General features: G+C 37.2%; 1 protein-coding gene across 6 annotated transcripts in view; it reads right to left on the bottom strand.

Annotated features, from left to right (window-relative positions):
- Positions 1-13427, bottom strand: part of STAG1 (STAG1 cohesin complex component) — a 381944-nt gene that overhangs the window by 135613 nt on the left and 232904 nt on the right. For 5 of the 6 annotated variants that reach the window (XM_070072781.1, XM_002716398.5, XM_070072783.1 and 2 more), the window contains one exon: positions 8639-8843. In XM_070072781.1, coding sequence (XP_069928882.1) covers positions 8639-8843 — 205 coding nt within the window. Of the gene's footprint in view, positions 1-5412; positions 5579-8638; positions 8844-13427 lie in introns of those variants that run through there. The other variant, XM_051859005.2, reaches the window with a different exon arrangement.

Raw genomic sequence — 13427 nt, 5'->3', positions numbered from 1 at the left:
AGTTATTACCTTGAAGATTTTTTTTAAAGATTTATTTATTTATTCAAAAGTCAGAGTTACACAGAGAGAGGAGAGGCAGAGAGAAAAAGAGAGGTCTTCCATCCAATGGTTCATTCCCCAACTGGCAACAACGGTGGGAGCTGTGCCCTTCTGAAGCCAGGAGCCAGGAGCTTCTTCTGGGTCTTCCATGTGGGTGCAGGGGCCCAAGGACTTGGGCCATCTTCTAGTGCTTTCCCAGGCCATAGCAAAGAGCTGGATGGGAAGAAGAGCAGCCGGGACTAGAACTAGTGCCCATATGGGATGCCGGCGCTGCAGGCAGAGGATTAACCTACTTGCACCATAGTACCGGCCCCACCTTGAAGATATTTTCTACATATGGCCAACATCTAAAATCAGTTGATATTAAGAAGAATATCGCCAATAATTACCTACTCCAATCAGTTGAAGGGTTACAAGGGTTTTACAGAGGAAATGTTTGCCTAATCTTCTGAGCTTCCAGCCAGACCCGCAGATCTAACTCAAGACTGCAAAACTCCTTAGTTTCCAGTTTGCTGACCTGCCTGACAAATTTGAAATATGCCAGCTCTCACAACTGCATTGAGTCAATTTATTGAAATACATTTTTCTGTGTGATATGAGTGTTTCTTCAATAGGTCCGTTTCTCTGGAGAATCCAGACTGACACAAATGATTTCTAAAAGATGGGCACTGTCATAGCATCTCAGTATAATGGTAAGGATTTTCTATTAAATGGGAGGAAATTGAAATCAGGGGTGAGTGAGACACAAATGGGAGAGAGACTCAAATTGGTACCCATATGGAATACCTGCGATGCAGGCAGCAGCTTTAACTTCTTTGCTACAATGTTGTCCCTGAAACAGAATGTACTTGGAGAATAAGAACGAATTAGAAACTTATAATGATAGTCAAAATTAAGTTCATTAAAAATGAGGAAATATAAGAAAAGTGAATAGACTAATAAATGAAAACCATATGAAAAATAATAGGAAACTCAGAATATCTCAAGAGAGTAATATCTAAATAGAAATCAAAGTGCCCAGCAAAGTGAATGGGAAAAAAATATGTTCACCGAGGGTACATCCCCATGAAATTTCAAACATTACAAAGAAAAAGATACAACAGCTTCAAAAGACAAGAAACAGATTCAGAATCAGAAGTCTGAATAACACTGGCTTTCTCAAAAGCAACAATAGAAGCAAGACATAAATTTTGAAAAAAAAAAAAAAAATTTTTTTTTCAAAGGTAAAATAAAAACTGATCAAACTATTTATCATGAGAATACCAAAGAGTTTTCAGGTATGCAAAATCTCAAATATTTGCTTCTCCAACATCCATTAGCTCAAAAAGCTATCACATAATACGCTGCATAGAGAGACTGAATTAAAGAAAAGATGACAGGGCTGGCACTGTGGCGCAGTGGGTTAACGCCCTAGCCTGAAGTGCTGGCATCCCATATGGGCGCTGGTTCAAGATCCAGCTGCTACACTTCCAATCCAGCTCTCTGCTATGGCCTGGGAAAGCAACAGAAGATGGCCCAAATCCTTGGGCCCCTGCCCCCGCATGGGAGACCCAGAAGAAGCTCCTGGCTCTTGGCGTCATATCAGCGCAGCTCCAGCTGTTGCAGCCAACTGGCGAGTGAACCATCGGATGGAAGACCTCTCTCTCTCTCTCTCTCTCTCTCCTCTCTCTGTTTAACTCTTTCAAATAAATAAATAAATCTTAAAAAAAAAAAAAAAAGATGACAAGGGATTCAAAATCTGATAAAGGATCCAAACAATGGCTTAGAAGTCCAACATATTAAAAGAGATCTAAATTTTAGAAAATAAAAAACAATATAATAAAAATTAAAATCAGACAAATGTATGCTACAAAACTCATTTGAACATTTTTTTTTTTTTTTGACAGGCAGAGTGGACAGTGAGAGAGAGAGACAGAGAGAAAGGTCTTTCTTTGCCGTTGGTTCACCCTCCAATGGCCGCCGCGGCCGGCGCACCGCGCTGATCCGATGGCAGGAGCCAGGAGCCAGGTGCTTTTCCTGGTCTCCCATGGGGTGCAGGGCCCAAGCACCTGGGCCATCCTCCACTGTACTCCCTGGCCACAGCAGAGGGCTGGCCTGGAAGAGGGGCAACCGGGACAGAATCCGGCGCCCCAACTGGGACTAGAACCCGGTGTGCCGGCGCCGCAAGGCGGAGGATTAGCCTAGTGAGCCGCGGCGCCGGCCCCATTTGAACATTTTTTAAAAAATAAGATAAAACCCTTAATAAATATACATATGAGAATAAATCCTAAAGCAAACATCAATATGTTATGGCAAAGTTGTGAGGCTATATAATTATAGCTACTTTTTAATGAATTCTTGGTATATAGTATATGTAACTGTACCCGCATAGAAAATGTTAAAATGTGTAACAAAAAATTTTTAAAATTCTTTTCAAGTTCTCTGCCCACTTTAGATGCAAACTAAAATAAACTCTGCTGTTCTCTTTGTCATAGTTATAACACAGAATTACTGAATGACTTCTCTATGTTAAATAAATATTTAACATGGATTATTTTACTTAAGTTTCACAACCCTACTATTAGAGGACACTCTCGAAATCAGTACTATATAGATCTTAAAAAAAAAAAAAAAGTTGAGGTGTAAAAGGAAATTTTTCCAAGGTCACCAACTTAGTGAATAGAAGATATGAAGTGTTTGATTTAAAAAAAAAAAAAAAAAAAAGTGTCGAGTGTAAGCATTTAGTCTGCCGGGTAAGATGCTGGTTAAGATGCCCATGTCCTGCACTGGGTTTCCTGTGTCTGAAATCTGTCTCTAGATTTGACCCTAACTTCCTGGTAATGCTGAAACTGGGAATAATTGGTAATGGTTCAAGTAATTGAGTCCTTAACACTCACATGGGAAACCTGGATTGATTTCCTGGCTCACTTCTGACTTTGGCTTGTTCAGGGCAGGGCTGTTGTAGGCAACTTGTTGTGGACAACTCCCAACAGATGGGAGCCTGTACATTCTCACTCTGTGCTTCTCAAATAAATAAATGCATATATTTTTAAATCATTATTTCTTTACAAAAACTGGCTCCAAAAAGAAGGCTAATCTTCAGATATGATAATAGAAACTAAAAGATAGAAATCTAAAAAAAAAAGAAAAATTTAAAAGTCATTTTAGATCTATATGTACTTTTTTAGAAAGATAATCACAATTTTGAGGCTACACTTTATTTTACAGGTAAAATTATTTGATGGAGTAGTCTTTGCACATTTGGCCATGTATCAGGCACTAATCCCCCAAGAACATCAGAAGTCTACAGCTCACAAATCCTAGAAAGTAAACAAAGGTATTATACTTGGAGGACAAAAGTAATGAAGTATAGAAACACAATGACAAACATATAAAGGAAAACAGTCTCTAGGAGAATTTTTAAATGACTATGAGGAAAATAAAATATAAAGACAAAAGGAAGAAATTATTTACACTCTATCACCTATATTTTGGTAATGCCAAACTTGCTAGAATTTTCAGTTCCAAACCTTAGAAACTGGAAATAATCTATCTGTGATGTAGGCAAGGAAGTTAGCAAGGAGTAGCTGAGGTCACCAGCACCTCCCTGCATTACCCCCACCCAACCCCTGCAATGCCCAAAACAAACCCCACCCCCTTTTTCCCCCACAGCAGAAAACGAGAGCACTGGCTAAAAACATCCAATATGGCTGCTGGCTATGTTCCCACAACGACTTTTTGCTCATTACAATAAAATGGCCATGGCTGACACTTCACTCCCCTCATATACTTGATGCTATGACACTTGGGAGATTTCCAAAAATGGCAAGGAAATGGCAAGTACTCAAGCCACACAGAATACCCCACTCTTTTGAATATTTAGTAAAGCTCACCCCAGATACCACCTTTTATGTCTCCAAATCATTTATAAAAATAAAAATGCATGCTGTCAGTTTTCTTAAGAGCAATTTAGAGTTATTTACTTATGAAATTACTTATTTTTGATTTCTCCATTTGTTCAGTCTTCTATTACTAAGATAAATTGGTACTCAATTAATTCTGAGTAAAAACATGAATGAAGGGAAACACTGGCAAGCATCAGTAGCTCTTCTTGTCATTAAATAGCAGCAGCTTTCTAAATGCCAAGCGCTGATCTAAATTCTCCTGATCTCTTTTAACAAGAGGTAGCTATTATTATCTTTTCCACTTTGCGTAAGAAAAAATTACTTCAGATAAGTTAAGGACTTGTCCAAGGTTATCCAACTAGTAAAAGGCAAAGAGTGATATGAATGCAGAATCTGGCTTCAGAAACTTTTCTATTAACCATTCTATTAAAGTATTACTAACTAAAAGACAAAAATTGTCAATTTTTTGAGGCAAACAGTTTTCAGCCTTTGATTAAAGAACAAAGCAATTTCATATGACATAGTTTTCCTCAAAGGAAAAGCCCAGAGATGCTTACATTGTAACACATATTAATCAATGTTGAACTACATGTCAATAAAATAATGTTAAACAGTAAGTTATAAAGAAAGGTTTACTCTATCAAATGTCTAAGAAGCACTTGTTAACCACTGTTGAAGACTGGCCTCATTTGTCACCTTGACCACATTTTACAATTTTTCCCAATATATTTTGGAAAGCAGAAAAAAAACCTCCATGCCATTATTAATATAAATCTTTTATAGTTTTTATTATTTGTTCAAATTAGCATTTTTACTTTAGAAGTGAGAGGTAATTATAATTAAGCTATTTGTAACATAATAGAAATATATGTGAGAAAATAACAAAAAATTGAGAAGAACATCCTCAAACTCCTGGACAGGAATACCATTGTTTAGATGATCTGTGACTAGATGAACTCAATCTCCTTTTATTCCTTGCTAAGGATTAAAAAAATTCTAGAATCAATGCATTGTTTTAGTCGTACACTGACAATTTAATTTCAAATGTCTCCTGGGAGGTGTAAACCATAATACAGGAAGCCTTCTTCATCCTTCTTTATTAAAGTGCTTTAAATAAATGAAAGGGTGTTTTAAAATTTTACTTAGGATAAAGGAAAATATTACATAAAATGTAATTGCTAACATTGTTTCAATTTAACAATAAAAATATTCCAAAAGAGTTTAACTCCAATGGAAAATGACAGTATTTCTAACTGAAATAAATAGTCCTAAAGACCTACAGAATGTTAACAACTTTTAATAAAAACATAGGTAAAAGTGTACAATTAAATGCAATGCATAAACACTGACAATCGGGACACATTGTTTAATTTATAACAAGAAAATGAGGTACTTGGAAACAGATTAAAAGTACCACTGATTAAGACCACTCTGATGACTTAATGAAGCTCTGGAACTCATCACATCTGTACCCTACAAAATAACTAACCTGATCGTCTCTCCTCAGCTAAGATATAAGCAATGTCAAGGAGCATTTTATTCCAAAGACGATAATCATATCTGGCCATAACTGCCTTGCAACTGTCCATGCACATAGTCTTTGAAGCAGAGGATTACATGTTCCTGCCCATTTTATCTAGTCCCCAAGACTTGTCCTGCAAAGTGAATAAAAATGATTATCTTATAATCTATTCCTTGCACACATACCATAAAAAAAAGACGATGGCAAAGTCAAGAACCAAAAATCCCTTTAAAAGATGAATGATTACTGTCCAGTCTGAAATTAAGTTCTCAGCAAGCCCTCTGTGCTTTGTTGAAGGGAAGGGGGACTAATATTTCACATTTTATACAACAGAGCATTGGAAGATCTCACCATTATTGCAGAAACATGGGAATTACATTAATATTTTAGAGTAAATTTAGAAAATGCCTAAAAACAGGTATTATTCTTTGAAAAACCAGTGTAAATATAACTCACTTTCTATTTTTCAATATGATTTTGAAAAATGTGAAATTCAAATATGCTACATAATGGCATAAAAAGAGCTTAGGTTAAAGCAAAACTGTATATTATGCAGCTTTAAAGCTAAAGTGGACATCAGTAAATTGTGTGAGGAGAGACAGATAGGCAACTACAGGGAGGAGCGAATTACACAGCTCAAAGATATAGAAAGAAAGCAGTAATGAAAACATTTTTAAGCATGGCAGATAGATAAACAAAGGGGTAAATACAGAGAAAATGGTTATAATAAAGTCATTGAAAAACAATGAATGGAAAGGAGAACAAAAAAGGACCATATTAACGTCAGTAAAATACAGTAATACCTCATTTACATGGAGTAGAGGACACAAACAAATGAATTAAAGAGCCTTGTATAGATAATCAAAACAAAATTTTAGGAGGCAAAATAGTCTGCATATTTCTGTACTATAATAGTCTTTCACTTGTGTTTTTAAGGAGTATATGGCACATATTTAATCTGTTGTACAGAATGTATACAGGCTTCTGGACTAAAGAAAGGTTAGCTTGCCAATACAGAAAACACCCCATCCCACCACCAGTGGCTTTTATCTTCAGATTTGTAAATTAATTTTCTTGTTTTCCTTTCTGTTAGGAATTTTCACAATACCACCAGCAGGATAGTTTCTAAGGTGTCCCCTATATTAACCTAATGCTTCTCCTTTTCCCTTGGTCTTGGAAAACCAAACAATTACTACTGTATCGACAATGCAACTTCATTAATTTTTATAACAGCAGTTTTGGCTATTCAGAAGCAATTTCTACTTTGTGTTTAAGCTTTGTTTATATCTAATCAATGAACTGCCTAAGTATGACAACCATGTAAATGGTCATTACGGTACTTAAAAAGATGAAAATAGGAAAAATGAAAAAATATCAAATGCTGAAGACACTAAAGTTCATGAAATTAGAAAACAATGTATAATATCGAGTAATGTTTTAAACAATAAACCATATTTTTATAGTACTGTTTTAAAAAATGCAACTGATTCCAACAAGATCTGTTTTCCGAATGAGAAAGATACTCAAGACACAGAATAAACTGTGTTTACTACATGTTCTACAGAAATATTTTTCAACCATAATATCTATTATTTTACTTTTAAAAAAGTTGCTCAAAATCTGTTTCTTACAACAAGAGAAATTTCAACCTCAAAAGTAAACCAACTGTGTTTTATATTTGCTGTAGAACTCTAACAAGAGACTAACAGACCCTAATATGGATCAACCATGTTGAGGATAAAAAGGGAACTGGAGGCAGAAAAAATAAAGTATGACTCCAGACAATATTATCATATTGGTTTTGGGCAACAAGTTAAGCCAGGAAATGACAGAATTTTAAATAAGGCTTTTGCAATGTATTTACAGTAAGTACTCAAAACACTAGCAAGAACATCACCCAGAAACCTGTTCAACTTTGGGGGTTAGGCCCAACAACAATCTTTCAACAAGCTCTGTAGGTGTTTATGATGCATGCTAAAGTTTGAGAACCAATGATTAGGCCGGCGCCGCGGCTCACTAGGCTAATCCTCTGCCTAGCGGCGCCGGCACACCGGGTTCTAGTCCCGGTCGGGGCGCCGGACTCTGTCCCAGTTGCCCCACTTCCAGGCCAGCTCTCTGCTGTGGCCCGGGAGTGCAGTGGAGGATGGCCCAGGTGCTTGGGCCCTGCACCCCATGGGAGACCAGGAAAAGCACCTGGCTCCTGGCTCCTGCCATCGGATCAGCGCGGTGCGCTGGCCGCGGCGGCCATTGGAGGGTGAACCAACGGCAAAGAAAGACCTTTCTCTCTGTCTCTCTCTCTCACTGTCCACTCTGCCTGTCAAAAAAAAAAAAAAAAAAAAAAAAAAAAAAAAAAAGAGAGAGAGAGAGAGAACCAATGATTAAATAATTAGTGAGATATTGAAATTTAAATGCAATATGACATACAATAATGAAACTAAACCATTTTTGTCATGATAATAAATAAGATGAATATAGACAAAGTTACTACGATTAAAAAGGCTGTAATTTAGCAGCATTTAATATGTTTATGTACATATATGTATGCATGCATTCCATGTCATGAGTGAGAAAGAACAGTCATTTTAGGAAAACACAGTTAAGAGAGGGAAAATGAAATTATCCTGTTGTGGAAAAATGAAAATAAATAGCTGACAAGTTATCAAGATAATTCTAAAATGAAGAATGCAAAAATGAAAACTACAGTCAGCCAGTTTTTCAAATTATCCGTAGCCTACCTGAATGAACTCATTTTAGAAACATTAAGTTTAGGTATATCTAAGTTCTATAAGGAATAGGAAAAATGTCTAACATCTTACTAGATGAACTGCTTAAAATATAAACAAATGTTTACATAGTTATAGATAAATAACAATGAATAATAAAGGAACAATTAAGAGGAGGAAAAAGTATGAATTTGGAATTTCAAATATTACTACTTAGATTTACCAAAGAGCATGGCCTATTGGCCTCTTAAAATTTCTTTGATTATAAAATTAAAAAAAAAAAAAATTCAGACAGGCATTTGTTGACACAGGTCAAAAAACATCAGTTAGCTAAAAGCCAAACACTTTACATGAATAAACTAGACAAATCATTAGGGGAAAATGTTATTATTCAGGAGTATACTAAAAGTTTAACAGAATGATACATTTAAGAAAAATAAAGAAAAGGTAAGAAAATGCTGATTACTTACCAGCAAGAGTACTTGTATGCCTAAAAGCTCTGACCTGGGAGTCTGACAAACCAGTCAAAAGGGAGATCACTGTGTCCATCATATACTCATCGTAAATTATGCTATATTGACACTGTCGAATCAAGACTCCAATAAATTCACAAAAATTTGAACGAAATTTTTTCCACTGAGGTCCAGGCATGGTAAGGGGATAATCACCACTGTCCTGAAAGGGATAAAAAAGAACATATTAATTATGGTATAAAGCAGTCTGGGGACTGGCAGTGCAGTGCAGTGAGTCAAGCTGCTGCCCCATAACTGGCAGCCCATATAGGAGCACTGGTTCAAGTTCTGGCATTCTTCCTACCCATTATAAAAGAACCTTTATTAAAAAATAGATGTGGACAGAAATACAAGGTAACTTTCAGAAGTACGTTGATCAATTTATAATTTTGGATTCTGACATGCCACAACTAATTTTTAAATGTTCAAAATTACTGCTTCTTTTTTCTATGTATACCATTCAAAACAATAAAGTTTGTTGTACTTGGATTATAGCTGTGATTATTTGAAGTAGAAAGCTTTTAAAATTAGTTTAATTAGAAAACTTCCAAAATTTTAAAGTGAATTTTCAAAAATTAAGAATTTCAAAAATTAAAAGTATTTTATTGACAGGCTTAAAGCTAACCTCATGTTGAAAACTCCAACCTCATTACTTTCAATTTTACTCTGAACTTGATCCTAACTTTTTACTTCTCCGAGTTACTTTTGCCAGAAAATATTAACCTGGGTTCTTTTGTGACCACACTGCACCACCTTGTTAATAACACAGAACTGAGAGTTGAAACCAACTAGTAAGTGTTTTTCCAGTTAAAAACATTATAGAAATGGAAATTCGCAAAGTAGAAAGTAATTCTATTAACTTGGTTATCTACATATCTTCATTTGTAGCTTTTTATCTTTCCTAGACAAACCACTACCGCAAAAGCCATTTAAAGGGCTCTGTGGTGTCGTAGGAAACAAAACAGTTCCAAGACTAAGGAATATAAAACAAACTGGGAAGAGATTGACAATTGTAGTTAAAATCCCAAAAGAAAGTTAATGTCGGTACTGTATGAGTGTTAGGGCGTTCACTTGGCCCCCAAATGTTAAGAGGCTAGATAAATCTTGTTAGACCTCTAGATTTGGAATGCAGGTGTAGACTGGAAAAGGCACACAGACTGAACAGCCAGGATGCTTCCCAAAATACCTCAGCAACCTGCCTCCAACTTTTGTATCACAAAAGCCCACGGGACTAAGAGCTCCTCTTGCTTTAAAACAAATTGGGAGATTTAGTCAATGAATGATCCACAACTAGACCTGGACCACAAGTAGACCACAAGAAAATACATTACCTAGACAGGTCCAACAGCTGGAGGAAAGAAAGGCAGAATAATCAGCATACATCAAAACCTGAATTTTACAGGTATACAGCAGAAGATTCAAAAGCAGTGTACCTAACAATCAGAGCTCCAAGGAACTAAAGTACTTGATTTCCTAATTAAGCAACCCAGTTGATGAACTGAAGAAAAGAATGATCATTATCTGATGAAAAAAATGTAATTTGCTAATGAGTTTCTAGAAAAACATTTAACAAGAACAGACTGGAACAGTAACTTTTTAAGCCCTTTATTCCTTCCATCTTTTAATTACCTAGTTGTTCAAACGTAAGTCTTACAATTAATAGGAGACAAATAAGAGGACTCAGAATCACAGAAGAGGGAAAAAAAATAGGTCTTTGATTGCCCTGTTAAACATCAGTACTAAACAAATATTGTCAACCCTAATCCATTCTGTGTAAGACAAATAAACAGTTTACACTACTGTGTTCTATTTTTCTTGTTATAGACAAATCAATTCCCACTGTTAAGAGAATGGAATTAATGAGAAGTGAGGAAAGATGATTTATTCAATATATGATTCTGGTACAACTGGGTATTCATGAGTGGCTTCCACTTATGAGCTGGAAGGCTAAAAATGGAAGGGAAAAAAAAAAAAACCTCACACCTTTTTGTGAGCTGAAGTAACTTCAATTCCAAAGAGTAAGCTCGCCAAAAAGATAAAGCATACATATGCTGCTGAAAAGGTAGTCAGCATAAAAGTATGTAAAAAATAATAGCTAAGGACCAACACTTTGGCATAGCAGGTAAAGCTGCCATCAATGGTGCTGGCATCACATATGGGCCCCAGTTCGAGTCCTGGCTGCCTTATTTCTGATCAAGCTCTCTGCTGTGGCTTGAGAAAGCAATGGAAGATGGCCCAAGTTCTTGAGCCCTGCACCTGTGTGGGAGACCTGAAGGAAGCTCCTGGCTTCTGGCTTTGGATCGGCTCAGCTCCAGTAGTTTCTGCCAATTGGAGAGTGTACCAGCGGTTGGAAGACCTCTCTCTCTGTAACTCTGCCTTTCAAATGAAATAAATTAATAATAAAAATAATAGCTGAAAGCCGGCGCCGCGGCTCACTAGGCTAATCCTCCGCCTTGCGGTGCCAGCACACTGGGTTCTAGTTCCGGTCGGAGCACTGGATTCTGTCCGGGTTGCCCCTCTTCCAGGCCACACCGGGTTCTAGTCCCAGTCAGAGCACCGGTTTCTGTCCCGGTTGCCCCTCTTCCAGGCCAGCTCTCTGCTGTGCCCCGGGAGTGCAGTGGAGGATGGCCCAAGTCCTTGGGCCCTGCACCCCATGGAGACCAGGATAAGTACCTGGCTCCTGCCTTCGGATCAGCGTGGTGCGCCGTCTGCAGCGCGCTGGCCGCGGCAGCCATTGGAGGGTGAACCAACGGCAAAGGAAGACCTTTCTCTCTGTCTTTCTCTCTCACTATCCACTCTGCCTGTAAAAAAAAAATAAATTAAAAAAATAAATAAAAATAATAGCTGGAGTTGTTTTTTTTTTTTTTTTTTTTTTTTTTTTTGACAGGCAGAGTGGACAGTGAGAGAGAGAGACAGAGAGAAAGGTCTTCCTTTGCCGTTGGTTCACCCTCCAATGGCCGCCACAGCCGGCGCCCCGTGCTGATCCGATGGCAGGAGCCAGGTACTTATCCTGGTCTCCCATGAGGTGCAGGGCCCAAGCACTTGGGCCATCCTCCACTGCACTCCCGGGCCACAGCAGAGAACTGGCCTGGAAGAGGGGCAACCGGGACAGAATCCGGCGCCCCGACCGGGACTAGAACCCGGTGTGCCGGCGCCGCAAGGCGGAGGATTAGCCAAGTGAGCCACGGCGCCGGCCCTAATAGCTGGAGTTTTTAAAACTTCAAGTTTTTTTAAAATTATTCGATATTTTTCAACAATAGCTTTCTTGTCTAGATTTGTTGAGTTTTGGAAGGCAGAGTGATATAATGCAATGAGTTCTGATACTGAGGTTAGTTTAGACTAATCTTGGGTCAAAGCCATGTTCTAACTTAAACTAGTTTAGTAGCCTTGGGCAACTCACTTGACCCTGAGATTCAGTTTCTACATCTGTGGCCGTAAATAAACAGGAAATAATAATTCATATTTTGTGCAACCATAAGATTTAAAATATTAAAAATGTTCCCAGTTATGTCTAGAAAAAAGAAAATTAAAAATTTATAAACCAGAGCTATTACAATTTTTACTGTCATTGTCATTATCTTGAAGTCCAAAAATAGAGTATTTCTAGAATGAACAGCAAGTTATTTTTCAATGAAGTATCTACTCAAGTATTTTATTACAGGTCCATAACTGGCATGTATTTCTTAACAGCTGGCATTTGTCTCCCCAGAATTAACCATGACCTCCTAGTTATACCCACTGTGATATTGAGGCTTGAGAATATTTAAACATTCTTATCATATGTGGGGTTACATAACTTATAAGTTAGTTATTGGTCCAATCTTTGTCACCTCTTAAAATTTCACTTGAAGGTTGATTTGATTTTAAAAACAGGTATTTAACTACAAATAAGCAAATCTGGAACTTTATCAAGTTTTCATATAAATGTTTTGTCCCAAAGCATAACTTAAAAACCTTTTATAGTAAGGTTATCAACTATTACAATGGAAGATTTGAATGAGTAAATATTAAAAGCATAATAGAAGGGGCCAGTGCTGTGGCACATTGCCTCCGCCTCTGCCTGTGGTGCCAGCATCCCAAATGCTCACTGTTTCGTGTCCCAGCAGCACCTTTTCTGATCCAGATCTCTGCTAACGGGCCGGAAAAGCACTGGAAGATGGCCCAAGTGCTTGGGTCCCTGTACCCATTCGGGAGACATGGAAATAGCTCCTGGCTCCTGGCTTTGGATCTGCTCAATTCTCGATGTTGCAGCCATTTGGGGAGCGAACCACTGGATGGAAGACCTTTTTGTCTTTCCCTTTGTCTGAAACTGTGCCTCTCAAATAAGAAAAATCTATATATAAAAAAAGAAGACATGCTAATATTGTTATAAAAGAATACATTTATATATTATGGTTTAAGATGGTAACAAAACATCTTAACATACTCATATGTTATACAGATTTTAATAAAATAATCCATATACAAGTTTTTTCAGGTAACAAGAAATAACTAAAATTTTAATGAACTGACAAGTGTGTGCTAGCTTGTCACTGGAAAACAAGTAGTTTGCACTCATTCAAAACTATTTTTTGCAGGTCTCAATTTGATTCTTATTACAAAAACTGACAGGAAAAGAAAACACAGAACATCTTAATGAGGCAGGTAGGCAGGGGTTAAGGTTCAATTAGACCTGTTTGCTTTTCCTGGACCTTCCTCTCCTACAAGTCAGAAGCCTTATCTGCTGGAGAAAGGAATGGCAAACTGA

Source organism: Oryctolagus cuniculus, chromosome 4, assembly GCF_964237555.1.
Source record: "Oryctolagus cuniculus chromosome 4, mOryCun1.1, whole genome shotgun sequence".
NCBI lineage: Eukaryota > Metazoa > Chordata > Mammalia > Lagomorpha > Leporidae > Oryctolagus > Oryctolagus cuniculus.
This window is presented reverse-complemented; position numbering and strand designations above follow the sequence as displayed.